We start from the raw sequence: 27,358 nt of genomic DNA, 5'->3' as shown, positions 1-27,358 counted from the left end.
CTCACTTTAAAGAACAAAATTTGCCAAAATGTTAAATGAGTGTAAAACATCCTTTTTCATCTTAAACAAATATTAGATGAAAAGAAAATATTTCTATTTATTTAAGACAAGTAGTTTCCACACTGGATACATTTATTGTTTAGATGCAAATATATCACCCTTCAACACACATCCAATAGTTGTAATTTCTGAAAATGAAGTCGGCCAGAGAGCACTGCAATCTCCTTGGCTCAGATGCCTTAATCCTTCAGTGCATAACCTCAGCAGCCCACACTTTCAACACACCAGAGAGGGCTCTGGAGAGAAGTACTGGCTCAGAAAAGGAGAGTTACACTTTCTGGGCGTATTGAGATAAAACAAGATGACTTCTCTTGTTTTACATCAAACACTAAATCTAAAGTAGTAATCCTAACAAGGAATCAGGCAGTTCTGATTTGTACTTTCCTATCTATAGCTACAATGTGACAGGACATAAAAATTAATGATCTCAAAGTAAACTAATTTTACACATGCCGAACATCACATCTAGTTTTTTATCCAAAATAAACAACATAAAATGTAATTTGGTGATCTGAAATTAAAGGATGCAAGTCTTAAGTACCCAATTTTCCAAGAACAATCAACTATAAAAACAAATCAAATACTCAGCATTCTTTTCATACCCCTATAAGTTATTTGTATAAATTAAAACAGTACTTCAAACACATATACAATACAAACTAATGAATTGCATTAGAAACTCTTAAAAATTTTAAACACAAACATAGAAAGATACATAAATTTCTTATAAAAGTGAAAAATATTGCAAACAAAAATAACTTATGACGATATCATGCTAATTCTTAGTGTACAGTACTAGATTACGACAATAAATGCAGAAAAATTTACATGGAGGTCACTTTCTGTAAGTAAATGGTGATCCTTCAAAGGACATTAAATACTTGCTTTTCATTAAGTTTTTTGGGGTTTTCGCCTTGTAATAAATATGTAATAAATATCTTAGCACACTGTACATGTTGAGCACTTATCTTTCTCCATTTGAAAGTCTTTCTCCAGAGTCATAATGTCTTAGAGGCGTCCCAGTGCCTGGGGAGTGGGGATTTTGCAGCAAGTCCATTAACAAAGCAATCTTATTATCTATGTGCTCCTGGAGTTTATACATTTGCTGATCGATGTAGTCCATAAGTTTCTTCTCCATCAGTTCCATATTTTTAGAAAGAATCTTTTCCAAGTAGGAGCAAACAGGTTGCTCTTCCATTCTAAAAATAAATGTAAAAGTAATCATTATCTCTAATATTATACCCCAAACAACCAAACTATACTACAAGCAGTCCACACACATTGCTGACGTTTGTCTCCACAACTGTGCTCTATCTCCTTACGACACATTTCCAGGTTCTAAAATACATACACAACAGGCACCCACAATCCTGAATGCCCAAAGCATTCTTATTTCCTTAATTCGCTAAACATTTAAGCAAACAATTGACATGAGAATATACAAGTGAAGATGATACAATTTCTACCCTAAAAGAACAAGTCTTTAGAAAGGGTCTTTTTGATTCTGAGCTCCAAATCAAAACCGGTCTTGCCGAATTTCAGTCTCATGTATGTCTTCCAAGGACTTCCCCAAGCAACCCTACAATTTAAACAATCTTGTCATTTTTCATCAATGCAATGTGACTAAAGTACCGAAAGGTTCTTTTCTAACCTACTACGAAAACATTTAAAAATGAATGTAGCTGGAATGGGCAAAAGAAAGTAAAAATAAAAAGTACGCCAGTTTCTAAAGTTCACGATGAATGAACACTAGGACACTGAATTTCAGAGTGTAGTCCAAAAACCCCTGGGGTCTCCATGACTTTTTCAGGGATTCCGAGAGGCCAAAAGTAATTTTATAATAATACCGTTACTTGAGCTTTTCATCCTCATATTCTCCTGAACGTACAATGACATTCTCCAGAGGCTACACAATGTGTGATGTTATTGCTCTGAGGACTAATAGGATGTGTGGCTGTGTATTCTTCTGTTTCCTGGAATTTCCTAAGGTAGTAGGTTTAGTGTGTAAATAAATATTTTTCTCAGAGATTAACTCAGTTTGCTCTCAGTACTTCTACTGTGGTCTTTCTAGCTATTGATTAAACACGCTACAATGCAACATATAGGAGAACACATAGTAGAACGCAACTGAAACCTGATACAGATTTGCATAAATTTAAAACAATACCATTCTCACTAAAGTTTATTTGTAGAAAACATATTTTTTCATAAAAATTGTCATGTTACTATATAATGGGTTTACTGTAATTACTTTTGAACAAATAAATATTTTTCTATAACATATAAATAAAGGTTCTTTAGAGTCCTCAATTATTTTTAAAAGCATAAAGATGAAAAAACTTGAGAACCACTACTCTAGAATATATGAGGGAGGGTTTTTAAAAACTCTTTATTTTCAAGTAATATAGATTCACAGGAAGTTGTAAAGATTACTAGAGTTCCCCAGTACCCTTCACCCAATGGTCCCAATGGTCCCATCTTACCTAACGATGGTATAATATCAAAACCCAGAAATTGATGCTAGTACAGTGTGTGTATCCCATTTTATCACATGCAAACAAATTCACGTTATCATCGCCACAATCAAGACACATAACTGTTCCTTAACTACAAAGATCTCCCTCCTGCTACCCTTTATGGTCACATTTACTCCTCTAATCCGCTCCATCCCTAATGCCTGCCAACCACTAATATGGTCTCCATCTCTATAATTTGTGTCAAGAATGTTGTACAAATGGAACCATACAGTCTATGACCCTGAGATTCTCTTTTGTCACTCAGCATAATGCCCTTGAGAGCCATCCAAGTTGTTGTGTATATCAACAGTTGCTTTTTATTGCTGATTAAGCCTCCTGTGATATGGATATACCACAGTTTGTTTAACCATTCATCTGTTTTTGATATTTCGGTTGTTTCCAGTTTTTGGCTATTACATACAAAGCTTCTATGAACAACCATGTACAGGTTTTTGTATGGACGTAAGTTTTCATTTCTCTGGGATAAATGCCCAGGAGTACGACTGCTGGGTCACACGGTAACTCTATATTTAGTTTTCAAGAAACTGCCAAATATTTTTAGAGTGGCTGTCCCATTTTACATTCCCACCAGCAATGTATGAGAGATCCAGTTTCTGCAGATCCTCATCAGCATTTAATATTGTTACCTTTTATAAGACATTTTATTTTAGCTATTTGAATAAGTGAGTAGTAGTATCTTGTGTTTTTTTTTTTGCTGAGGAAGATTTGCCCAAACGTAACATCTGTTGCCAATCTTCCTCTTTTTGCTTGAGGAAGATTCTCCCTGAGGTAACATCTGTGTCAATCTTCCTCTATTTTGTATGTGGGTAGCCACCACAGCATCGTCACTGATGAGTGACATAGGTCTGTGCCTGGGAACTGAACCTGGGCCAGCAAAGCAGAGCATGTCAAATTTAACCACAAGGCCACAAGGCCAGCCCTTCTTGTTGTGGTTTTAATATGCATTTCCTTCATAGCCATGAAGTCCATGTTGATCATCTTTTCATGTGCTTATTTACTATATGTATATCTGCTTTGGTAAAATGTCTCTTTATGATGTCTTTTGCCCATCTTCTAAATGGATCTTTTTTTAATGTTGAGTTTTGAGAGTTATTTCTATGTTTTAAATATAAGCCCTCTGTTGGATTTGTAATTTGAAAATACTTTCTCCCACTTTAGAGTGACGTCAGCATCATGGCGGAGTGAACTTGCCCAGGACTCTCTCCCCTCCAATATACAACAAAAAGGAGCAACCACATTCCAACAAAAAATATCCTAATAGCACAGGAATCCCCAGAGACCCACAGCAGCCAAACGATGGAGGGCGGAGAGGCTGGAGTCCCCCTTGGAGGAGCTAGAACGGGGTAAGAGAGATCTTTGCTCCCTCCCTTAAAGACTGGGGTTGCTGAAAATATTTTCTCCCCAGTTTGTAATTTTAATCTTAACAGGATCTTTCACAGGGCAAAAGTTTTAAATTTTGATGGGGTCTGATATATCAAATTTTCAATTATCCTGCTTTTGGTGTCACATCTAAGGAATCTTTTCCTAGTCTTAGATCCCAAAGATTTTCTTCTATATGTTATTATAGAAGTTTTATAGCTTTATGCTTTACAGTTAAGTCCATGATCCGTTTTGAGTTAATTTTTGTATAAGGTATGAGGATTCGGGTCACAGTTCACCTTTTGCCCTTTGGATAGGCAATTGCTCCAGTACCAGGTGTTTAAAACACAATCCTCCACTGTATTGCACCTTTGTCAAAAATCAGTTGGCCATACTTGTGTGGGGCCATTCTGGGTGCTCTATTATGTTCCATGGATCTGCGTGTCTGTCCCTTTGCCAATACTACATAGTCTTCAATACTCTCACCATGTAAGACTTGACACTGGGGGGAGGGGGCCGGCGCTGTGGCTGAGTGGTTAAGTTCACATGCTCTGCTTCAGTGGCCTGAGGTTTTGATCCTGGGCATGGACCTACACACTGCTCATGAAGCCATGCTGTGGTGGCATCCCACATGGAGGAACTAGAATGACTTACAACTGGGATATACAACTATGTACTGTGGCTTTGGGGAGGGAAAAAAAAGAGGAAGATTGGCAACAGATGTTAGCTCAGGGCGAATCTTTCTCAGCAAAAAAAAGAAAAAGAAAAAGAAAGACATTGGGCAGCAAGGCAGAAGAAAATAACCTACAAAGGAACCCCTATCAGACTTTCAGTGGATTTCCCTGCAGAAAGCTTACATGATAGGAGAAGGTGGAATGACATATTCAAATCTTTAAAAGACAAAAATTTTCAGCCAAGAATATTCTATCCAGCAACAATATCCTTTAGATATGATGGAGAAATAAGAACTTTCCCAGATAAACAAAAGGTAAGGGACTTTGTAGCCACAAGATCCCCCTACAAGAAATCCTCAAGAAGGCCCTCATACCTGGGGGAAAAAAAGGCAGAAAGGGTCACAAAACACAGAGTAAGTAGATAAATAGGACAGAATGAGAATAGGATAGCAAATATTCAACTATAGCATTAAGCTAAAGGGAAGGAAAACACCAAAAACAAAGATAATCCTGTCTTTTTAACTACAAACTCACAACACAAGATAGAATAAAATACAAGAAAAACAACTTAGGAGAGTACGAGGAAGGGACTGAATTGGTTTAGACTAAGGAAAGAAGAGGTCATCAGAAAATGGACTATCTTATACACGAGATTCTGAACACAAACCTAGGGTAACCACTAAACAAAAAAGCAGAGGAGAGACACAATAATAAATAAGGGGAAAACAAAGAAGCAACATAAAAAACTACGTAACTCAATTCGTAGACCAGAATAAACAGAATGAGAAACAAAGGAAATGCAGGAAAACAGGAAAATGAGTGATAAAATGACAGCATTAAGCCCTCAAACATCAATAATCACCTTAAACACAAATGGATTGAATTCTCCAATAAAAAGACACAGAGCAGTGAGATGGATTAAAGAACAAGACCCAACAATATGCTGCCTCCAGAAAACACATCTCAGCTCCAATGATAAAAACAGGCTCAGAGTGAAAGGATGGAAGATACTCTAAGCTGATGGGAAACAAAAGAAAGCAGGTGTTGCCATGCTTATATCAGACAAAGTAGACTTCAAGATAAGACAGGCAAAGAGAGACAATGAGGGGCAGTATATAATGATCAAAGGGACACTCCATCAATAAGAAAGAACACTTATAAGTATCTATGCACCCAACACAGGAGCACCAAAGTTCATAAAGCAACTATTAACAAATCTAAAAGAAGATATTAATAATAACACAATAATAGCAGGAGACCTCAACACTCCACTCACATCAATGGATAGATCATCCAGACAGAAAATCAACAAGGAAACAGTGAAATTAAATGAAAAGCTAAACCAGTTGGACTTAATAGACATATATAGAACACTCTATCCCAAAACAGCAGAATACACATTCTTCTCAAGCGCACATGGAACATTCTCAAGGATAGACCATATGTTTGGAAACAAGGCAAGCCTCAATAAATTTAAGAAAATTGAAATAATAACAAGCATCTTTTCTGATCACAATGCTATAAAGCTAAAAATTAATTACAAGAGAAAAGCTGAGAGAGGGACAAAGATGTGGAGACTAAACAACATGCTATTGAACAAGCAAGGGATCACTGAAGAAATTAAAGGAGAAATCAAAAAATATCTGGAGACAAATGAAAATGATAACATCCCATACCAGCTCATATGAGATGCAGCAAAAGCCTATTAAGAGGGAAATTCATCGCAATACAGGCACACTTTAACAATTAAGAAAAATCCCAAATAAGCAACCTCAAGTTATACCTAACAGAATTAGAAAAAGAACAACAAACAAAGCCCACAGTCAGTAGAAGGAAAGAAATAATAAAAATCACAGTAGAAATAAATGCTATTGAAACAAAAAAGGCAGTAGAAAGGATCAATGAAACAAAGACCTGGTTCTTTGAGAAGATAAAGAAAATTGACAAACCCCTAGCCAGACTTACAAAGAAAAAAAGAGAAAGCTCAGATAAACAAAATTAGAAATGAAAGAGGAGAAATAACAACAGACACCACAGAAACACTACAGATTATAAGAGAATACTGCGAAAAACCATATGCCAACAAAATGGATACTCTAGAGGAAATGGATAGATTCTTAGACTCTTACAACCTCCCAAAGCTAAATCAAGCAGCAGCAGACAATCTGAATAGACCAATCACAAGGAAAGAGATTGAAACAGTAATCAAAAGCATCCCAAACAATGAAACCCCAGGACCAGACAGCTTCCCTGGGGAATTCTACCAAACTTTCAGAGAGGATTTAATTTCTATCCTTCTCCATCAATTCCAAATTATCAGGGAAGATGGAACACTTCCTAACACATTCTACAAGGCCAACATCACTCTGATACCAAAGCCTGACAAGGACAACACAAAAAAGGAAAACTACAGGCCGATATCATTGATGAACATAGATGGAAAAATCCTCAACAAAATTTTGGTAACTTGAATTCAGCAATACACCAAAAAGATCATACATCGTGATCAAGTGGGATTTATACCAGGGACACAGGGATGGTGCAACATCCGCAAATCAATCAATGTCATATACTACAAAAACAAATTGAGGAATAAAAAGCACATGATCATCTCAATAGATGCAGAGACAGCATTTGACAAGACCCAACAGCCATTTTTGATAAAAACTCTTAACAAAATGGGGATAGAAGGAAATTACCTCAACATAATAAAGGCCATATATGACAAAACCACAGCCAACATCAGACTCAATAGGCAAAAACTGAACGCCTTCCCTATGAGAACAGTAACAGACAAGGGTGCCTACTCTCACCACTCTTCTTCAACATAGTACTGGAGGTTTTGGCCAGAGCAATTAGGCAAGAGAAAGGAATAAAAGGAATCCAAATAGGGAGAGAAGAAGTGAAACTCTTGCTGTTTGCAGATGACATGATCTTACATATAGAAAACCCCAAAGAATCCATTGGAAAACTAAGAAATAATTAACAACTACAGTAAAGTTGCAGGGTCCAAAATCAATTTACAAAAATCAGTTGCTTTTCTGTACTCTAATAACGAACTTACAGAAAGAGAACTCAAGAATACAATTCCATTTACAATCGCAACTAAAAGAATAAAGTACCTAGGAAAAAATTTAACTAAGGAGGTGAAGGATTTATACAATGAAGACTAAGACATTATTGAAAGAAACTGATAATGACATAAAGAGGTGGAAAGAGATTCCATGCACATGGATCGGAAGAATAAACATAGTTAAAATGTCCATACTACCCAAAGCAATCTACAGATTCACTGCAATCCCAATGACATTCTTCATGGAAATAGAACAAAGGATCCTAAAATTCATATGGGGCAACCAAAGACCCCAAACTGCTAAAGCAATCCTGAGAAAAAACAACAAAGCTGGAGGCATCACAATCCCTGACTTCAAAATGTACTACAAAGCCATAGTGATCAAAACAGCATGGTACTGGTACAAAAATAGGCACACACATCAATGGAACAGAACTGAAAGCCTAGAAATAAAACTGCACATCTAGAGACAGCTAATCTTGGACAAAGGTGCCAAGAACATATGATGGAGAAAAGACAGTCTCTTCAATAAATGGTGTTGGGAAACCTGGACAGCCACATGCAAAAGAATGAAGGCACACCATCATCTCACGCCATACACAAAAATAAACTCAAAATGGATCAAAGACTTGATAAGTCCTAAAACTATAAAACTCCTGGAAGAAAATACAGGTAGTATACCCTTTGACACTGAACTAAAAAGGATCTTTTCAAATACCATGTCTTCTCAGACAAGGGAAACAAAAGAAAAAATAAACAAGCGGGAGTTCATCAGACTAAAGAGCTTCTGCAAAGCAAAAGAAACTAAGATCAAAACAAAGAGACAACCCACCAACTGGGAGAAAATATTTGCAAATCATATATCTGACAAGGGGTTAATCTCCATAAGGAACTCACACATCTGAACAATAAGAAAACAAACAGCCTACAGCCTGATCAAAAAATGGGCAGAGGATATGAACAGACAGTTTTCCAAAGAAGATATACAGATGGCCAATAAACACATGAAAAGATGTTCAACGTCACTAATCATCAGGGAAATGCAAATCAAAACTACACTAAGATACCACCTTACCCCTGTTAAAATGTCTATAATCACTAAGACTAAAAATAACAAATATTGGAGAGGGTGTGGAGAGACGGGAACCCTCATACACTGCTGGTGGGAATGCAAACTGATGCAGCCACTATGGAAAACAGTATGGAGATTCCTCAAAATACTAAAAACAGAACTACCATATCACTCAGGTATCCCACTACTGAGTATCTACTCAAACAACTTGGAATCAACAATCCAAAGTGACATATGCACCCCATATTCATCGCAGCAGTATTCACAATAGCCAAGACATGGAAACAATCCAAGTGCCCAGTGACTGATGATTGGATAAAGAAGATGTGGTGTATATATATAGAATGGAATACTACTCAGCCAGAAAAAAAGACAAATTCATCCCATTTGCAACAACATGGAAGGACCTGGAGGGAATTATGCTAAGCAAAATAAGCCAGACTGAGAAAGACAAATACCAGATGATTTCACACATATGTGGAATATGAACAAACACAGGGACAAAGAAAGCAGTTCAGTGGTTACCAGGGGAAGGGGGCACAGGGGATGAAGAGGAGCACTTATGTGGTGACACAAGAAATAATGTACAACTGAAATCTCACATTGATGTAACCTATTATGAACTCAATAAAAAAAAATCTAAGCCAAAAGATTTAAACAGTAAGGCAAAATAGTTAAGCCAGGACTATGACTGGAGTTCAGAATTCCAGACTAGTACAATATTATGACACATTACATCTACATAAAGGATGGGGAATATACTAAATACTTAGCCACCCCTCAATCAAACCAGGATTGCCAAAAAATTGGAATTATGAGATCAGGGAATAAGGGCCTGTAACCTACAAATAATTATGAGCTTAAAAATGTTTTGATGACTCTGGGGGCCGCACCATGGCCAAGTGGTTAAGTTTGTGCTCTCCGCTTCGATGGCCCAAGGTTTCGCCAGTTCGGATCCTGGGCACGGGCATGGCACCCCTCATTAGGCCATGCTGAGGCAGGATCCCACGTGCCTCAACTAGAAGGACCCACAACTAAAATATACAACCATGAACTGGGGAGATTTGGAGAGAAAAAGCAGAAAAAAGAAAAGATTGCCAACAGTTGTTAGCTCAGCTGCCAAACTTTAAAAAAAAAAATGTTTTGATAATTCTAAAATTAGCCAGGTCAAACATGATCTACAAAGAAAATCCATTACAATGGCTCATTTAGTAAAATCAGGGAAAAAATGTACATAGTACTGTTCCTGCACTCCCTCTTCATTCTCACAGATAACTTTCTACTCCAACTTCTTTTGGACACTTGTACCCCTTCCATAAAATACTTGAGAAGTGGTCAACATCACCAGTTTTAGGTACTTCTTTCAAAGCAATCCATTCTACTCTGTAGAATATGTACTTCCTCTAAGTGTTAATGGTAAAATGTAAAAGCTCCTAAAATTATCTCTGGAAACATTTTCAGGCAGTAGTTACTGAAACAAACTTGTTTTCTTCCAGTTGATTCTCCTATGTACCAAATCTAAACCACATTTTCTTAAAATAAATACTTACGCAACACCAACGCCTTCCCCAGGCTTGGTGATGTTTTCCGGCCACTTGGTGTTATGTCCCACACGGAGATGGTTAACTTGACTACATAAATTCTGGAGAAAAGGCAGCAGCTCAGAATTTGGTATATTTGAGTTGTCACTTGCTTTCTTTGATAGGAAAGAAGATACTGCATTTTTCAGATCATTCTCAAGAAGAGAATGATTTTGCGGCACAATTTTACGCTCTTCAAGGTTTGTAATATTTCCTCCACCAAGTGGCTGCGTACTTTTATCAATGTAAGCTTTTAAGTTTTCAGGCACATTTCCAGATGTCAATCCAGTTCTAAAAGGAAAAGGTGTGGACGATGACTTGCTGAAGGCTCCTGAAGTAGACGATGATTGTAGGTCAATCATATGCTTGTGTCCAGTATTTCCCAAAACCGACTGAAGCTGCTCTCCAATGGGAATACAATTCTAAGCAAGGTAAATACAGAAATGTTACTAGTACTGTTAATAATAATAACAGCTAACTTTTGGAGTAATTTAGAGTTAGGCAATGTGCATTCACTCATTTGATCCTCAAAACATTTGTATAAAGCAGGCCACAATGATTATCCAAAAATTAAGTTGAGGAGACCAAGGCTAAAGGTACTTGGTCATGGTAACACAGCTAGTAAGTGGCAGAACTGGGACATGAACCCAGGCCACCTAACTCCAGAGTCAGGGCTTTTTTTTTTTCCCCAAAGATTTTATTTTTTTCCTTTTCCCCCCCCAAAGCCCCCCGGTACATAGTTGTATATTCTTCGTTGTGGGTCCTTCTAGTTGTGGTATGTGGGATGCTGCCTCAGCATGGTTTGATGAGCAGTGCCATGTCTGCGCCCAGGATTCAAACCAACGAAACACTGGGCCACCTGCAGCAGAGCACGCGAACTTAACTACTCGGCCATGGGGCCAGCCCCCAGAGTCAGGGTGTTTAATCGTTTCACTGTTGTTTTTCCTAAGAAAATATTAAAATACATACTAGCATACTTAGGAAAATTGCACTGGCATATTTTAATGTTTCTACTACAGAGGCCCCCTTAATTTATAGTAATAAAATGTAGTATTCTCAACTGAGTCACAATAATAATTTTCATAGAATTAAATATCATCTGTCAACTTTCACAAACGGTAAGCCAACCTAAGGATATCTTTTGCAACTAGTTTTCATGGAGGATACACCAGATGTTCTATGGGTACATATGTGACATTTTCACTGATGAAAATGAGCTACTTTTTGGCTATGTCTGCTTTAATAATTTGTAGGATAATAGGTGATGTTTTGTTGCCTCAACTCAACTGGCTATGCTATGTTATTTTCTGAGAAGATTCTGGGTCACTTTTGAGAGGAGGTTACAGTGTCTCCTATACAGGTGTGCATGTTCTTGTTATGCTCTTCAATTTTTCCACAAGAGAAAAGCAAAACTACCTCTATATAGTCTAGCTAACTGTTAATTATATGGCTCTATCCTAAATTCCAAACATAGAACTCTACTAGGGATTCTTATCGGGGGATATCGTCTTATACTCATTGTTGCTCAACATCTAATGAGAGAGACTGAGAAGAGTATTACACAAGATTAGCCAAAGAAACTCAGTCCATATATTTTTCAGATATTAAAAAAAATGATTCCTGGATTAAGTCAGTCCAAAATTCATTCATTCAACAAATATTTACCAGAAATCTACTTTGTGTGAGGCACTGTTTCAGGCACTGGAAACAAGACACTGAACAAAACAAAAATTGTTGATCTGTGGACCCTATATTCTAAGGGAGCAGGCTGAGTGAGACAACAAAGACAAACAGACAATACAACATGTAGATGAAGATGGTGATAATTACTTTAAGGAAAGATAAAGCAGGAAAGGGGAATAATGAGAGCCAGGAAAGCCGGTGGGGTGGGAGCAGGAGAGTCCCCATGGAACTTCTTTTACTGAATGGCACTTTGGAGGAATGCTCTTTATAAAGAAATGTTATCTTCTTCTATTGAATGCAAGTTTCAAGTAAACTTTAAATTATTCCTAGAAGATGAAGAACTATATACAATCATATATACAAAATTTTAAAATTAGACAACTTGGAGGAAAGGAGCTTTACTCAATCATAATGGCAAAGCTCAATGATTTTTGGCACTGGTATAAATACTGCAAAAAAACTTTATGATAGAAAACTGAAAATTCTACACAACCAGCAATCATATTTACAGTGGAATCAATGTCAAAATTGTACGTGACAATTAAATTTTGCAGAAATTTTAAACAGAAAAATCCAAATGCAAATAAGGTATTTGCTATGGGAGTTTTTCTTTTCTAATACATCATAATATTTTGATTATTTATAAGAAATTCACTGATTATAAAAATTAGTCATATTTTTCTCAGATGAAAGCTCTTAAGGTGATTTTTTTTTTCTTGGTATTAAATATGAAGAAATTCACAAGTGAGTCTATGTGGCAGTACAGTAAATGAACCAACTTTAGCTGCTTGTGGCCATTCTTCTGCTTCCTTTCATTTGATTCTATTTAATTCTTAATTTTCTTTGCTGTGTTATGTTGCCTGGCAAGGCACATCAAACCCGCTTGAAAGTAGGCAGAGGAATATGTATAAAATAATTTATATATACTTATTGCCTAGGGTCTGTGTCATGTGTTATGTGGAAAATGGTTATAGAGCAGCCTAAAAGAACATGAAAGCATTTATGTAGAATTATGTCCATATACTTATATATGAATATGTAAAGAACTATGTATATGTGTGGACACATAAGTTCATAGATGTGCACATATATCCCTAGATTTCTGAAAAATTAAGCGTTTATCTCTGAACATCTTGTAGGATTTCTGAAAAGACTAACTTGTTTTATTATAAAAATACAAATAATTATCACCTTAAAAAAGCAAGAAAAAAGATTTTTATTCCAAAGGTGATAAAAGTAAACAGTGTAAATCTTGAATAACTGAATATATCTTCTTTGAGAAAATGGGGCACATCCTTTCATTCAGATGACATTAAATGCTAACTATATGCTAGGCACTTTGATACAGAACAACTATTCAATTATTCTAAATTGCTAAAGCAAAAACAAATCAAAGCCTGCAAACCTGAACTTCCAATACAAGGAAATAAGAAAATAGCTAATCACAAGGCACAGGTGAAGCAGGGAGAGGTTCAGGGCTTGTAAGGCAGCTCCCCAGGTCCTTTCTTTCCCCTTCAGGACAGGTCCTGCCCAAATTAATCTATGAAGGTTCCAAACAATGTGTGTGGTTACAGCACTTCCACAGAAGGAGCAGTACTGATCATGGAACATCCCTACCTGATACTCAACAAATAGTTACACAGCGTACATGACATTTTCAGGGAGACTTTCCATAGATTCCTGGTTTGTTAACAATAAGCAGTCCTAGAGGACCAGGTATACGCTGTAAGAATCATTCCACAAATACAGCCTCCCCACTAAGAAGTCTTTTATTAGCATGTTGAAAAGAAGATTGAACTGTATCACCTTTCTTCCCCAGGGTGTTCCCCAAATTTTCCCATATGCAATTATTTAGCGTGTATGTGGGGAAAGCAAGTTATAACACATATGTTGGGTGGGAGGACTTGTAGTGTTTCTATATGCATAGAAGACTCTAGAAGGATACACACCAAGCTGGGGAATACATTGAAAGCTGGGAAAGCACTTTTACAATTTACTTAACACACTTCTGAATTGATTGAAATTCATGGCAAAGAAAATGTATTACACTTTTGGAATTAAACCAAAAACAACTTAAAGACATGGCAAAAAAAACTACTATCCATGTTACTTTTTTTCCCAAAGTTAAGTTTTTAAAACATAAAAATCAGTCCATGAATTGATTTTATTTAACTCATTAACCTCCTCTAATGTTGCCAAAATCTCGTGCAAAAAACTAATTTCTTCTTGTTTTTACATTTTCAATCTCTATCTCCACTGGATTCTTCCCCTCAAACATTTGTTCTTAAACTACACTATGCCTAAGACTCCCTGGGGGATGCCTATCTAAAATACTGATTCCTGGATCCCACCCTCTGGGTTGCAGATCATTGGTGAGGGCCAGGCATCTGCACTTTATAAACATTCCAAAGGATTCCGAGGCAGGCTCCTTATCTCTATCATTCTTGAAACAAATCCATTTTACGCGGGATACTTTCCCATTCCAACTACCCATTTACAACCTAATTCCTCAAAATCTGATTTCCATCTCATCATTATTCAAACTGATGCCCTGAAAATCTCCAAGGAGTACTTAGTTGATAATTCAAGGGGAATATATATTGTATATTTATTTGGAGCTATAAACAAGACAGACCAGGTCCCTGTTTGCGTGAAGTTTATATCTTAATGAGATAAACAGACCAATACATAAACAACAAAAATAGCCAAGAAGGCTCTGATGAAAATATGATATAGATTTGGAGGGAAAGGCTAATTTAAACCGAGTGGTTGGAGAGGGTCTCATTCAGCATGTAACATTTAAGCTGAAATCTGAATAGAAAGAAAAAGCCAGCTATGCCAAGGTCTGGGGAAAGGGATTCTGGTGAAAGAGAACAGTTGAGGGTGTGAAGGGCCTGAGGTGGGAACACATTTGGATAAGCAGGGAATACACACACCTGAATGTCTATAGCAAGGCATCTAGAAGTGTGGTGGGAGATGAGGTTGAGAAGACAAGGAGGACCCAGATCTTAGATGCCAGGGTAAGGAATCTAGACTAATTCTGAGTGTGATGGGAAGCAATAGGGGGCTTTACACAGGGGAAGGGCAAGTCTGATTTACCCTTTGAGATCATTCTGGTTGCTCTGTGGAGAACGGATTGCAGTGGAGCAGGAGGACCAGTTAGGAACCTCCTGAGGTAATGAGATGAGATAATGGTACCAGAGAAAGAAAAGTATGGGGTCTGGCCCCATGGCCTAGTGGTTAAGTTTGGCACACTCCGCTTTGGCGGCCCAGGTTTGGATCCTGGGTGCAGACCTACGCTATTCATCAGCAGCCATGCTGTGGCAGCAACCCACATACAAAATAGAGGAAGACTGGCACAGACGTTAGCTCAGGGTGAATCTTCCTCATCAAAAGAAAAAAAGTATGGACCTTGTTCTTTTTGAAACTCTCCTTTCCATGGTTTCCATAATCACCATCAACTCTCCTATATCTGCCCACTGCTTCAACGATATTTGTACTTAATTAATATTGGTAAATCTCACAAAGTTACATGAGTTTTTCATTTGTACTATTTCTTTCAAACGTTCTCATTAATCCTATGATCTTAGCAGTATTATCATTTAGATCATAAACATGAAGAAATTCCTCAAAAGGATGAAGTAATGCCAAGTAAGACAGAACTAATAATGTCAGCAGCAGAACTTGAATTCAGGTCTCCTGACAAATCTTTTCTCTTGCTACTTTATCACACAGCTGTCTTCCACTCTTCTGGTTCCTTTTTCCTCTCCCTATATTCTTACCAAATGTAGCTGCTCTGAGGATCTTTCTTCCTTGCTCCAGCATCTTCTCTCACCACTTTCCTTATCATCTCCTAGGGCTACATCTCTCATCTCTCAAACTTCCCTTCCATTCCACCACCCCCAATCCTGTTTCCAAATGCTCACATCATCCAAGGTAATGTTTTATTCACATCTGGAACTCAATTTTCCCCATATTAAACTCCTTTTTCCCAAAGTAGCCTCCTCCCTTGGGTTCCATTTACATTATATTATTGGTATTGCCATATTCAAAACTGCAATTTCACGTCTGACACTATTTTTCTCTCGTAATATCAGTATTAACTTAGTTGTCAAGTCCTAATCGCTCCATTGTTTTAGCACCTCTCAATCCAGCATCATGTTACTATGTCCACTTTTAGACCCTCTTTAACTTTCATCTGGATGAGGGAAAGAACATGTAGCTGCTCTCCTTATAGTCTCCCTTTCTACTGATTCATCTCTCCTTCTGATCCATCTTACACATAACAGTGAATTGGAATTTCTTAAAATGTAGGTCAAAAACACCTACAAACTTTTAAAAATAGCATTCAAAGCCCTCTATGATCCAGTCCCAATCTACTTTAAACTTTATCACTTCTTCACTTAAGAAAAATGAACTTCTATACATCTCCTAGCTATATCCTATTTCTTCTAGTACTGAAGATTTAATCCATACTATTTTCTCTCTCTCAAACTGCATCTCTCCAAATTTACTTGCCTAATCCCACACTTCTTCTTTAAAGGCCTAGATAAAATGAGACCATAGAGATCATTAAAGACAGGCTATTGACAGATGATCTTTGAACCTTTTAACATGCTCAAAACAGTGCCTTATTCACTGAGAAGGTGCCGAATAAACACCTGCTGAATGAAAGAGTGAGTGAATTCATGGGAAATTGTGAAGATCTGTAACAAAAATATTTTGTAAGAGAGTAGGTGTACCAAATGCTATTTTATAAAAGTAAACAAAAATAAATCAAGAGTAAAAGTTCAAACAAAACATTTAAGTCGCTACATGTCCTTATAAAAAGCTATTATTTTGACATTTTTAATGGTATCTGAAAAGAAATCCATTTCTACTTACCTGCTGCTGCAATCTAACCATATTTATCAGTTGCTGAGCTCCAGGTGATAACTTAGACCCCATGGACTCCATGATGGTTTGGACCCTGTCAAGGTCTATCCTTGATCCTAGAGCCGGAGAGTTTGTTGAAGAATTTGCTGAAACTGGCTGCAAGTGTACGACAACTTTACTGATGAACACACACTGCTTTTCACCAAAGGAGAGCAACTATTACAAAACAAAAAAGTTCCAGAATAATATTAAAAAATATTATTCCAGAAAATAAAAATATTAAAAAAAATATTAAATCACTATTTAAGGTCACTTTTTTGTATAAACTAGCAATAGTGAAGTATTCAGGAAAGCAAATATAAACTTTAAATACATTTTCATTTTTAAGTTTTCCCTAAAATTGTAATGGTCAGCATTTCCATTTATTATGAGGCTCAGAAGAACAATTTACATTTAAAAAAATGTTATTTTTAGACAGAAAAAGTACATAGAATATACAAAAGCGGCTAAAATAAAGTTTCATTTACTGAATTAAGGAATAAAAATAAACTATACCAATCCGAGACCTTAGCATACCATAGCCAGCTATACTATTATTTAATACAAAATAAGGCTGCTCAGAAGCCCTTTCAAAGTATTTACTGAAATACTAAATATGTCAGCCTTTTAGAATTTAGAATTATAAAGGAAAGTCCAGATGGTCTAACATAACCTGCTGGTTCATAGATAAAAAAGATGAGGTCAGGGGTGATTTTCTAACTTATGATAGGATTACCCAATTAGTAAAAGTCAAGCTTGGAACCTAGCTCTTCTGGCTTCTAAAGTGTTGTCCTGTCCAATGCTTTTTGGTGCCTCACTTCATCCATGTTTCTGAACCAAAAGACATTTTGTGTGTGATACGGACAACAGAGTAGCAAAGTGGAAAGGGAACAGGATTTAGAATCAGACAGACCTGGGTTCAATGATGACTCTGCTACTTAGAACCTGTGCAACCCTGAGCAAAGACCAAAACCTCAGTCAGAAATAAAATGAGGGAGGGTAGTAACAATGCTTTCACATAGTTGCCTGATGATTATGTGTTAAAATTCCCAACACCTACCACTAAGTGCTCAAAAATATGCATCAGTAACTATTATCTTTCACTTTCATATACTATTGCCCCAGAACAAGCTTTAGCAAGCCCTAAGATTTCTCTCGATGAAACAACCCTTTGCACGCCCATGTACTTCCACAGAACAGTTACAAAAAATACCTTTAGAGACACAAACAGAACCATATGTAACACGAAGACACAGGTCAAACCAGACCCATGATCCAAGAACTCTGAGTGTGGCACCAAAGAGGTGACTGTCCGCAACAATCAAGGAATCTCCTCATTAAATTTATAACTTACCTCCTAATCTCTCTACTATCCCTTTTCTGCTTTTTAATCCCCATAGCCTTTCTCACCATTGAATATAGTACTTATTTTACTTGTTGAGTTGGCTTATTTTCTGTCTTACCCACTAGAAAATACAACCAACATGAGGGCACTCATTCCAGTTTATTATATTACTGCTAATTCCTACATGCCTGGTAGAGCATCTAGCATCAGTAGGCACTCAAATATTTGTTGAATGAATATTTCATGTTGAATGAATGAATTACTTTATTCAAATACATTTGGAAGCTATTAATATATACTATCTAAAACAATATTTTGGAATAATCAATTCTGTAAATTTGCTACCTGCCTGTTGTGAAAATCACTTATTTTTTTCTTATTCTCGTCTTTTCTTTTTTGAGGAAGATTAGCCCTGAGCTAACATCTGCTGCCAATCCTCCTCTGTTTGCTGAGGAAGACTGGCCCTGAGCTAACATCCATGCCCATCTTCCTCCACTTTATGTGTGGGACGTCTACCACAGCATGGCTTGCCAAGTGGTGCCATGTCCATACCCGGGATCTGAACTGGTGAACCCTAGGCCGCCAAAGCAGAACGTGCACACCTAACTGCTGTGCCACTGGGCCGACCCCTTATTCTCAAGTCTTATAACTCTGTATGAAGTAATTCGGCGATAACAAGATTATAAAGATTTATTTCTTTTTAAAAAAAATTTTAAAAACAGCTTTATTGACATATAATTCACATGCCAAACCATTAACTCATTTAAAGTGCACAATTCAATGGATTTTAGTATATTCACAGAGTTGTGAATCACCACACCATCACCACAATTTTAGAACATCACCCCAAAAGGCAACCCTGTACCTATTATCAGTCACTCCCCTCCCCTCCTCCTCCCCAGCCCTAGACAATAACTATCTACTTTCAGTTTCTATAGATTTGCCTATTTTGGGCCTTCTACACAGATATGGTATCATACACAATGTGGTCCTTCATGACCAACTTTTCATGTAGTATAATGTTTTCAAGGTTCATCCATGTTTGTAGTAGGTATCAATAATTCATTGTTTTTATGACTGAATACTTTTCCATGGTATGAGTATACTGTATTTTGTTTATCAATTCATTAGGTGATGGATATTTGCATTTTTTCCACCTTTTGGCTGTTAGGAATGATGATACCACAAACATTCATGTACATGGCAAGGATTTATTTTTTGTAGTCTTCTAATTTATCCATGAGGTAGTTCTAAAGAGATAAAGAGATTTGCCCCAGGTCACTCAGCTGGTAGGCAACAAAGCAGAATTAATATTCTGGGCCTACAACTTCCAGCCCAGTACCCTTCCCCTGGACTCTAACGACATCACTGAAATTCACCTCTACATTTTTCACACTTAAGACACAGTCCAAAATCCCTTTAACTTTTAGAAGCTCTTCTTTATGACGTTTCTAATTCCCTTCCATCTTTCTTAATAGAACAAAGCCAAACATGGTTGTGGTTATCTTGACACAATAGTTTTATATAAAGATAACCAAGAACTAAGTTGGATTAACTGTATTACCAAACCAACAGAAAATAAGTACAAATTATACAAAAACATTTGCAGTTGTCAAATTAGTTAAAATTTAGTGATGACTTACCTTTATTTTACAAGCCTGAGTGGAGGACTCCAATTTTAAATATTTTTTGTAGAGAATAATTTCATGTTCACTAAAAATAAAATAGAATTTAAATTATTTTAATTTTTAGTAGTTACATTTAAAAATGAATTATTTCCAGATCATTACTTAAATCCTGAGATTCAATTTGTCTGGTAAAGGACAGAGTTTGGGGGCCCCTACTTAAGTGACCTGGTTATAAGCACTGGTTTCTGCCTGTGGGAAAGAATTAAATCAGATAATCTATATCAAATCATGTAGCACAGAGATATAGTAAACCTTAATAAACGTAGCTACTATTTTCAATATGCACAGTATACAAAATGGTCCATATTTTGAGTTACATTAAGAAGAAATCAGGGTAGAATCTTTGTATAAAAGCCTAGAGAAAAACCAAACTACAACATGCTGAATTAGGGGTTACACACGTCGGTGTGGCAGAGTCTTGGGCCGGGCACCATTTGTGATGGGCTTCTTTCCAAAAACATGTTTTCTAAGTTCCAGACTGACTGCCAGACTCAATTCTGGAAAACAGACCATTGTGAGTTCAGGGAGAAAGCCAAAAAGCAGCAACAAGCACTGCGCTCTCCAGTCTAAACAGTCCAACTAGTAGGACCCCCACCGAGTCATCTCCCCTTATTAGCTCCATATTTCCACATTTACAGAAATGAGAAAGCTGATCTAGACGGTCTTTAAGATCCCTAGAGACCTAAATTTCTACGCCTGCTGCTATGTTTTGATTCTCTCTGCCCTGATGTCTGGCGCCAATATGAGAAGCAATAAACGCCGCACAAGCTGAGGACGACAGACACACGACTGCGGACGATCAGCCCACATGCAGAAGGCGCCCACCTGCCGCCCAGAGCACCGCGAACACTCTGGCCCCTGCCGGTTCCACAGTACTCCTCTCCCAAGTACACTTCCATGTTTCGGGCGGAACTTAAAACGCCCACAGAAGCGATTTCTTCCCCGCCCTCGGGGTCACATCGCAGGTAAAGGAAGCAGGGGTTTCCATCCCGGCCGCTCGGGCTGCTCCTCAAAACCACCAGGTCCGGCCTGAAAAGCAAGGTGTTCGAAACGTCACCCAGGATCGTCCTGCGAACACGGCCCATAACGCGCTCGTGGCCGCGGGCCTCTCCCAGCTCACGTCCCTCCGCCTCTGGGGTCCAGCACCGTGCCGGGCGCCCCCACACGCTCAGGCAGTCACACGGACACGGGGGCTGCAGGCATCGGGGCCTCCCCGCTACCGGGTCCTGCGTCACCGACGGTCTACGCAACGCCCTGGAACTGTTCTCATTCCCACAGAAACTGCACCGGCACCGCCTGCGCGCACAGCATCGCGGAGCAGGGCACGAGGCACAGGGGCGTCTTTCCAGCTAAGCCGGCGGGGCTCCTCCACGGCTGGCGCGCTCCCGCCCGTGCCGGCCGACAGGGGCTTCCGCGGGTCGGCGGGAGGGCGCGGACTCCGAGGCCGCCAGGGCCCTCGGGGCCACAGGCCCGCCTCAGGGACGCGCCGAGACGCCGCGTTGCGGGTCGCCCCACGCTCCCGCCCCGGGCAGCCGCCGGCCCGCGGACCCGCCCCCGCCGCCGGCCCTCGCCGCCCGCAGACACCTGTCGCCCGTTCTGCTCCCGCAGGGACCCCGGGCCGCACCCTCTCCCTCACGGCCCCCGCCGCCCCTCACCGCTCCCCCGGGAGCGTGGCTGTCACCAAGCGGCACCCCCAGTCCCGCCGGCCCGGCGCACCCCGGGGCAGGCGGCGCCAGCAGCTCCTCCCAGTCGAAGTCCCGGGCGCCGTGACCAGCCCGGGCGAGATGGAGGCTCTGGGCCAGGGCCCCGCATGCGGCATCCCAGGAAGAGGCCAGCATCGGGCGGCGGGTCAGTGCCGCGTCCCCGGTCCCGCTCTCCATCGTGCCGGCTCCAGCCCAGGCCGGCCCCGGAACCTCTCTTCTAGCGCTTGGGTTTCCGCCGGGGCCCAGTGGAAGAGAAGAAGCAGAGCAACTTCCAGCTCGCCTGGCTTCAAACCCAAGAGCCCCCCCTACCCGCTCCAGCTGGGAGAGAAACGCCTACTGGAGACACGCATGCGCATGCCAAGAGGCTTCCAAACCGGCGGGGCGAGCTCAAGCGCGGAGCATGCGTACTGACGGCGCTCGGCCTACCGCTGGAGCTGTGCGCAGGCGCGGTGCGGTGCGCGCGGAAGCTGGGGCGGTTTTTCGACGTTGCGGCGGAGAAACAGCAGGCGGTGTGGCCGGCGGTTGCTAGGCGGCTGGGGAAGGTTGGTCCAATGAGGAGAGTCGGTCGTCAGGTAGATGTGGTGTCGTCCGCCACGTGACCTGCAGGGCGTCCTCCCCACCCTCACGGCCTCTGGATGGGAAGCGGTTACACGGGGCGACGGGGCGGCGGGGCGGCCCCGGAGTTGGGTGGTCCTCTCCCTCGTCATCCTCCCCACGCACATTCTGGCTCTCTAGGGTGGTCAGGGGGAGGCTTGAGCGTGGGGGCCGGAGGCCCGGGCCTCCGGCTCCCACCGGACCGTGCAGGGGTGCAGCCGAGACAGCGGACCTGGGGCTCTCAGGCCGCAGGAACCAGGGTCGCCGGGGTTGGACGGAAGATGGAGAAAGACCCAGGGCAGGGGGGCCCGCACTGCGCGATCTGCTCTCCTGGCCCTGGCAGGAGCGAGCAGAAACGGGGCCCGGGGTCTCTGGTGGAGTAGAGTGAGCTGGGCACTGCAGGACCTTGAAGCTTTGGGGCCAGAGAAGTGGGAGCAGATGGAACTTTCTGGATGCCTGGCGGGGTAGGAAGGTAAATGGTGCCTCCCCACTACCGTTATCCATCCTCTTCCTAAAGAGGCCTGTGCGGATAAGTTTTCCCTCTTTTCAAAGAAAAAAGCAAATGAGATTATAGAAAAGTGGAACGTCGGATTTTTAAGTCCTTAATTGTAAAGGTCCTAGTTTGCAAAGATTGTTTTACTACTCCAGAGTCATTCTAGGTTGTCTACGTCAGTATTTCTGGCCTGTATGTCCTGCTTCCTCTGTTCATAAATTAATTTTCATTCATATTAACGTATTTGGACAGTCTAAAGGAAAATAGGCTCTTCTTCACAAACACCAATCTGCAATTTAAGGAGCGAGATCAATATTATCAGCTAGATTGTTGACTTCCTTAAATAAGGCTGAATGACCAGGAATCAGAAAACTAAGGACTGCAGTGGTCTCCTTTTTCTTTCATTCCCGTACAGCCAATAAATCGCTAAGTCTTGATTTTCTTAAACGGAAGCTCTGTCTGTCTCCATCTCGGCTGCTTCTCTTTTTGGGCACTAGCTTTCGTTTGAACAATTCCAGGAGTTTCTTTACTGTCATTAGACTTCGTTCTCGTCACCTCCTTACATCTTCTGCACTGCCCTCTGCTCCTTCTGGTGCTTGATGCTCCTGACTGAGTCACCATCATCTTTACTGTTTAGCACAGCACACAAAGCCTTGTGTACTCTTGACTCCTGCCTGCCTCCCTGCCTCCTCCAACCTTTGCATATGCTTTTCTCTACCTGGAATGCCCTTTCTTTTGGATAGTAGGGGGAATCCTGTTTATCACTCAAAATCAAGCAGATATCCACTCTGCTATAGAATAATTCCTCTGTACTACACCTAACACTTTTTAGGTATGTCAAAGAAAAACCAGAGCTGGACAGTAAAAACGGATTTTATTTAAAACTATTGCAGTAGAGGAAAAGACCTCAGTATAGAACTGGGCTCAATTCAAATAGAGCATGGACAAGTGGGAATTTATAGCCAAAGGTAGGGGGTTAGTGGGTGGAAAAGTACTAGGAGGAAACATTAAGGGTCAAGGGGGTTCTGACTAATCTGGCCTAACAATTTTGCTGAACAGAGGCCAGAGTGATCAGACATCACTGGCAGGATGGTGGAGGTTGCGGCACCTGATTGGATCTTAAGGGTGATCAGATTTGGAGGATGGGGGACTCTTGCTAAACTGACGATTAAGGGTTTTTGCTAAAACTGGATTTTACAAGGAGGTACACAGATGAGCCTAGGAGAAGGTTCAGGAGGCTGAGTAAAGTTTGGTCAAGGAAGGAATCTTTGTTAGGTACTGTAATTCTCTTGTGGTTTCAGACTTTATCAGTTTACATATTTGTGTTCCCTACCATCTGTAGGCTTGCTGAGATTGCTGTTTGGCTCACATTCTGGAAACAGATCTGAAATATGCTCCTAAAGAGCATATTGAGTTCTGATGTATAAATGAGCTATAACAGACTTTAGAATAGATGAGTATTTAAATAAGTTTAAATTTAATTTTTTTAAATTTTTAAAATTTAATTTAAATAAGTTTAAATTTAAATTTAAATAATATGAGTATTAAAATAAGATGAACCATGCAATTTTTTACTCACCTATTTTGTTGTTGTTTTCTGAGGAAGATTAGCCCTGAGCTAACATCTGTGCCAGTCTTCCTCTATTTTGTATGTGGGATGCCTCCACAGCATAGCTGATTAGTGGAGTAGGTCCACACACAGGATCCGAACCCATGAACCCAGACCACCAAAGTGGAGAGCAAGGAACGTTAACCACTCTGCAACAGGGCCAGCCCCTACTCATCTATTTTAAAGTTTGTTATAGCTCATTATTACATCAGAACTCAATATGCTCTTTAGGAGCTTATTTCAGATCTGTTTCCAGAATGTGAGCCAATGCATGTTTGAAAGATATATTTTAGAAAAAAGTGACTTGGGGTATTAATTTTCTTGGGCCTTTTCAGTTAGTAATACAACAATTTAGATGTTGACCATCCTAATTTTAAGTATAGCGAATTCTTACTGTATATTCTCTGCCTGATACCCAGGAGTATACTTCCCAGCAAGGTGGTTATGGAAATTTAACTTACCCTCTCAGCTAGTACCACTTGGGTTGTACCTCCTCTCCTCCCTTCCCTTTTCCTCTGGTCCTTGCAGGTCCCATGATTGCCAGGAATTCCTTCTTCTCACTCTTTGTCAGTGCTGGACCTGCAATTAAGGAAGGAGTGGAAAAGAAAGAGGAGCCTCCCTACCCTTTTCCCCTAACTTCATTTATAGCTGCTCCCCACCCCCACCTCATTTAGAACCTCTGTTCTGGTTAGCAACATTGCTGGACTCTATACAGTTTTCAATACAGCCTGGCCTTTCTGAGGAAATGTAGAAATGGTGGGGAAGCTCTTGATCTATAGCTGAATCTGTGCTCACATCCATGATTATTACCTATGTGACACCTTATTCTAAAGCTGTTTTGTGCGGTAAAGGGTTAACTCGAGAAGTTTGGGATCTTCAAAATTTGGACATTCCAAAGAAAGACATGGCTCTTGACCGGCTCCTTGAAATATCTTCTAAGCCATTGGAATATTCTGCTTGATAAGATTGTCCTTATTTTTTATTTTTCTGCTTTTTCTCCCCAAATCCCCCCAGTACGTAGTTGTATATTTTAGTTGTGGGTCTTCTAGTTGTGGCATGTGGGCTGCCGCCTCAGCATGGCCTGATGAGTGATGCCATGTCCCTGCCCAGGATCCAAATCGGTGAAACCCTGGGCCACCGAAGTGGAGCGCGCGAACTTAACCACTTGGCCACAGGGCCAGCCTGAAGATTGTCTTTATAATAGGAGCCTTGGGCCCCACAAGTTAGGTTATGCTGACAATGTGATTTATGGTGAGGGGCCACACTCTTGGTTTGACCTCCGAAGGCGCTAAAGACTGAGCAACTCATGTCAGCACTTGGGTGCTCTATGCCTATGTGACTGACCCCCAATAAAAAACCTTGGACATAAGACTTGGATGAACTTCTCTGATTGGCAGTACTCTGCACATGTTGTCACACATCTGTCCTGGCAGGATTAAGTGCTGTCCTTTAACTCCACTGGGAGAAGACAGCCAGAAGCTTGCACCTGGTCTCTCCTGGATTCTGCCTTATGTGCTTTTGCTTTACTCATTTTAATCTGTGTCTGTTCATGTTTAAAAATCTGTTATATGGCACACACAGTTAGCCACAAGACATGGTTATGTCTCATAGCCATGTTGAACTTATAACCATGAGTATAACAGCTTTTCTAAGTCCTAGCAAATCACTGAACCTGAGGGTGGTCTTGGTGACCCCGACACAGCTGTGGTCATCAGTATATGTCAAGAATTGAACATTCTTTCATTAGTAACAGCAATTCTAAGTGAGGAGAGTAGTAGAATTTTATTAGGGGATAGTGAGCGTGGCTTTAAAAAAGAACCCCACACTACTGTTACATGCTTTTTTTGCTTCCCTATGTCTGCCTGCCCTCACTGCCCTAGAGTCTTAGTAAAGAGAATAATTAAGAAATAAAATTAGGGGAAAGATTTCTTTAAAAATACACATATAGATATTAGTGGTGAGGTAAGTAGAGATCACATATCCATGTTTTGTTGGTAACTGTGGGCCTTATAACAGATTCTTAAAACTTTGGTTTCAGGAGCCTTTACCCCCTTAAATTATTGAAAACTGCAAAGAGCTTTTGTTTATTTGGTTTTGTCTTCCTAATTTAAAAAAATCGGGGCTGGCCCGGTGGCGCAGTGGTTAAGTTCACATGTTCTGCTTCAGCGGCCTGGGGTTCGCCAGTTCGGGTCCCGGGTGCGGACATGGGACCACTTGGCAAAAGCCATGTTGTGGTAGGCGTCCCACGTATAAAGTAGAGGAAGATGGGAATAGATGTTAGCTCAGGGCCAGTCTTCCTCAGAAAGAAGCGGAGGATTGGCAGTAGTTATCTCAGGGCTAATCTTCCTCCAAAAAAAAAGACAAAAATTAATAACTTTGTTCTAGTTGGATCTACAGTAATATACACTAATGTGAATGAGTCCAACAGAGTGGATTGCAAAGGTAACCAGTATTGAGTAACAAATATCTATGGAAAACTCCACTCTAGCTTCAGAATACCTGGCTTAAAATGAACTTTCATAATGGACCCATTTCATGAGATTGTTTTATCCTGCATTCTTGGGAACTCGGCAGTGACTTAGATTGTTTACCTAGAGTTTTAAGGTCTAGATGAACCAACTCTTCTTTTGGTAAGTTAATAATGAAGGAAAGTAGCATCCCAGGTAAATCAACTATAGGATGTATTTTGCCATTTTCTGTTTTGTTTTTGTGACACTTGCACATTCTGAAGAAGTAACCCATCAAAAGTTCTACATAATGTGTTTACAATTTATTTTGAATATTGCATGTTTCCTACAAAAATTACCCATATTTATGCAAAAGTATAGAATTTTGAGGTATGTTTATTAACATCCCTCCAGGGATGAGTTGAACTATTGCATTGCAGGTTAAGGAAGTTATAGAATCCTTTCTACCAGTGGTACCTTTGATAGCTGTGATTTTATATAAAACATAATGTGAACAGCCCAGGGAA

The 27,358-nt window shown here is 40.0% G+C and overlaps 2 protein-coding genes across 9 annotated transcripts in view; one reads left to right on the top strand and one right to left on the bottom strand.

The window, feature by feature from the left end:
• Positions 1–114: 114 nt before the first annotated feature.
• LOC100050410 (ATPase PAAT) lies at positions 115–22,188 on the bottom strand. Of its 4 annotated transcripts, none has more exons than XM_023637740.2 (6): positions 21,702–22,188; positions 20,811–21,014; positions 19,941–20,010; positions 16,923–17,129; positions 10,326–10,777; positions 115–1,259 (listed from the first exon to the last, which is right to left on the bottom strand). In XM_023637740.2, exons 1-6 carry the CDS (start codon positions 21,863–21,865, stop codon positions 1,025–1,027), a joined length of 1,332 nt encoding a protein of 443 aa, XP_023493508.2. In that variant the 5' UTR covers positions 21,866–22,188; the 3' UTR covers positions 115–1,024. The 4 variants fall into 4 exon arrangements, with proteins under 4 accessions (XP_023493508.2, XP_070132130.1, XP_023493514.2 ...); XM_070276029.1 differs by having other exon boundaries at positions 21,998–22,123; XM_023637746.2 differs by having other exon boundaries at positions 21,641–22,047.
• Positions 22,131–27,358, top strand: part of PSTK (phosphoseryl-tRNA kinase) — a 41,330-nt gene continuing 36,102 nt past the window's right edge. For 4 of the 5 annotated variants that reach the window (XR_002806959.2, XM_070276074.1, XM_023637789.2 and 1 more), the window contains exon 1: positions 22,131–22,260. The gene's annotated coding sequence lies outside the window, so the exon portion shown is untranslated. The remainder of the gene's footprint in view (positions 22,261–27,358) is intronic. The other variant, XM_070276061.1, reaches the window with a different exon arrangement.

Source organism: Equus caballus, chromosome 1, assembly GCF_041296265.1.
Source record: "Equus caballus isolate H_3958 breed thoroughbred chromosome 1, TB-T2T, whole genome shotgun sequence".
Lineage (NCBI taxonomy): Eukaryota > Metazoa > Chordata > Mammalia > Perissodactyla > Equidae > Equus > Equus caballus.
This window is presented reverse-complemented; position numbering and strand designations above follow the sequence as displayed.

Excerpts from the sequence above, each read along its gene's own strand:
- LOC100050410 (XM_023637740.2), bottom strand. The coding sequence starts at position 21,865 with ATGGAGAGCGGGACCGGGGACGCGGCACTGACCCGCCGCCCGATGCTG. Across the intron at positions 20,011-20,810 it reads CGCGGTGCTCTGGGCGGCAG|TGAACATGAAATTATTCTCT; the intron begins GTGGGCGCCTTC and ends TTTTATTTTTAG. Across the intron at positions 1,260-10,325 it reads GGGGAAGGCGTTGGTGTTGC|AATGGAAGAGCAACCTGTTT; the intron begins GTAAGTATTTAT and ends ATTTATTTTTAG.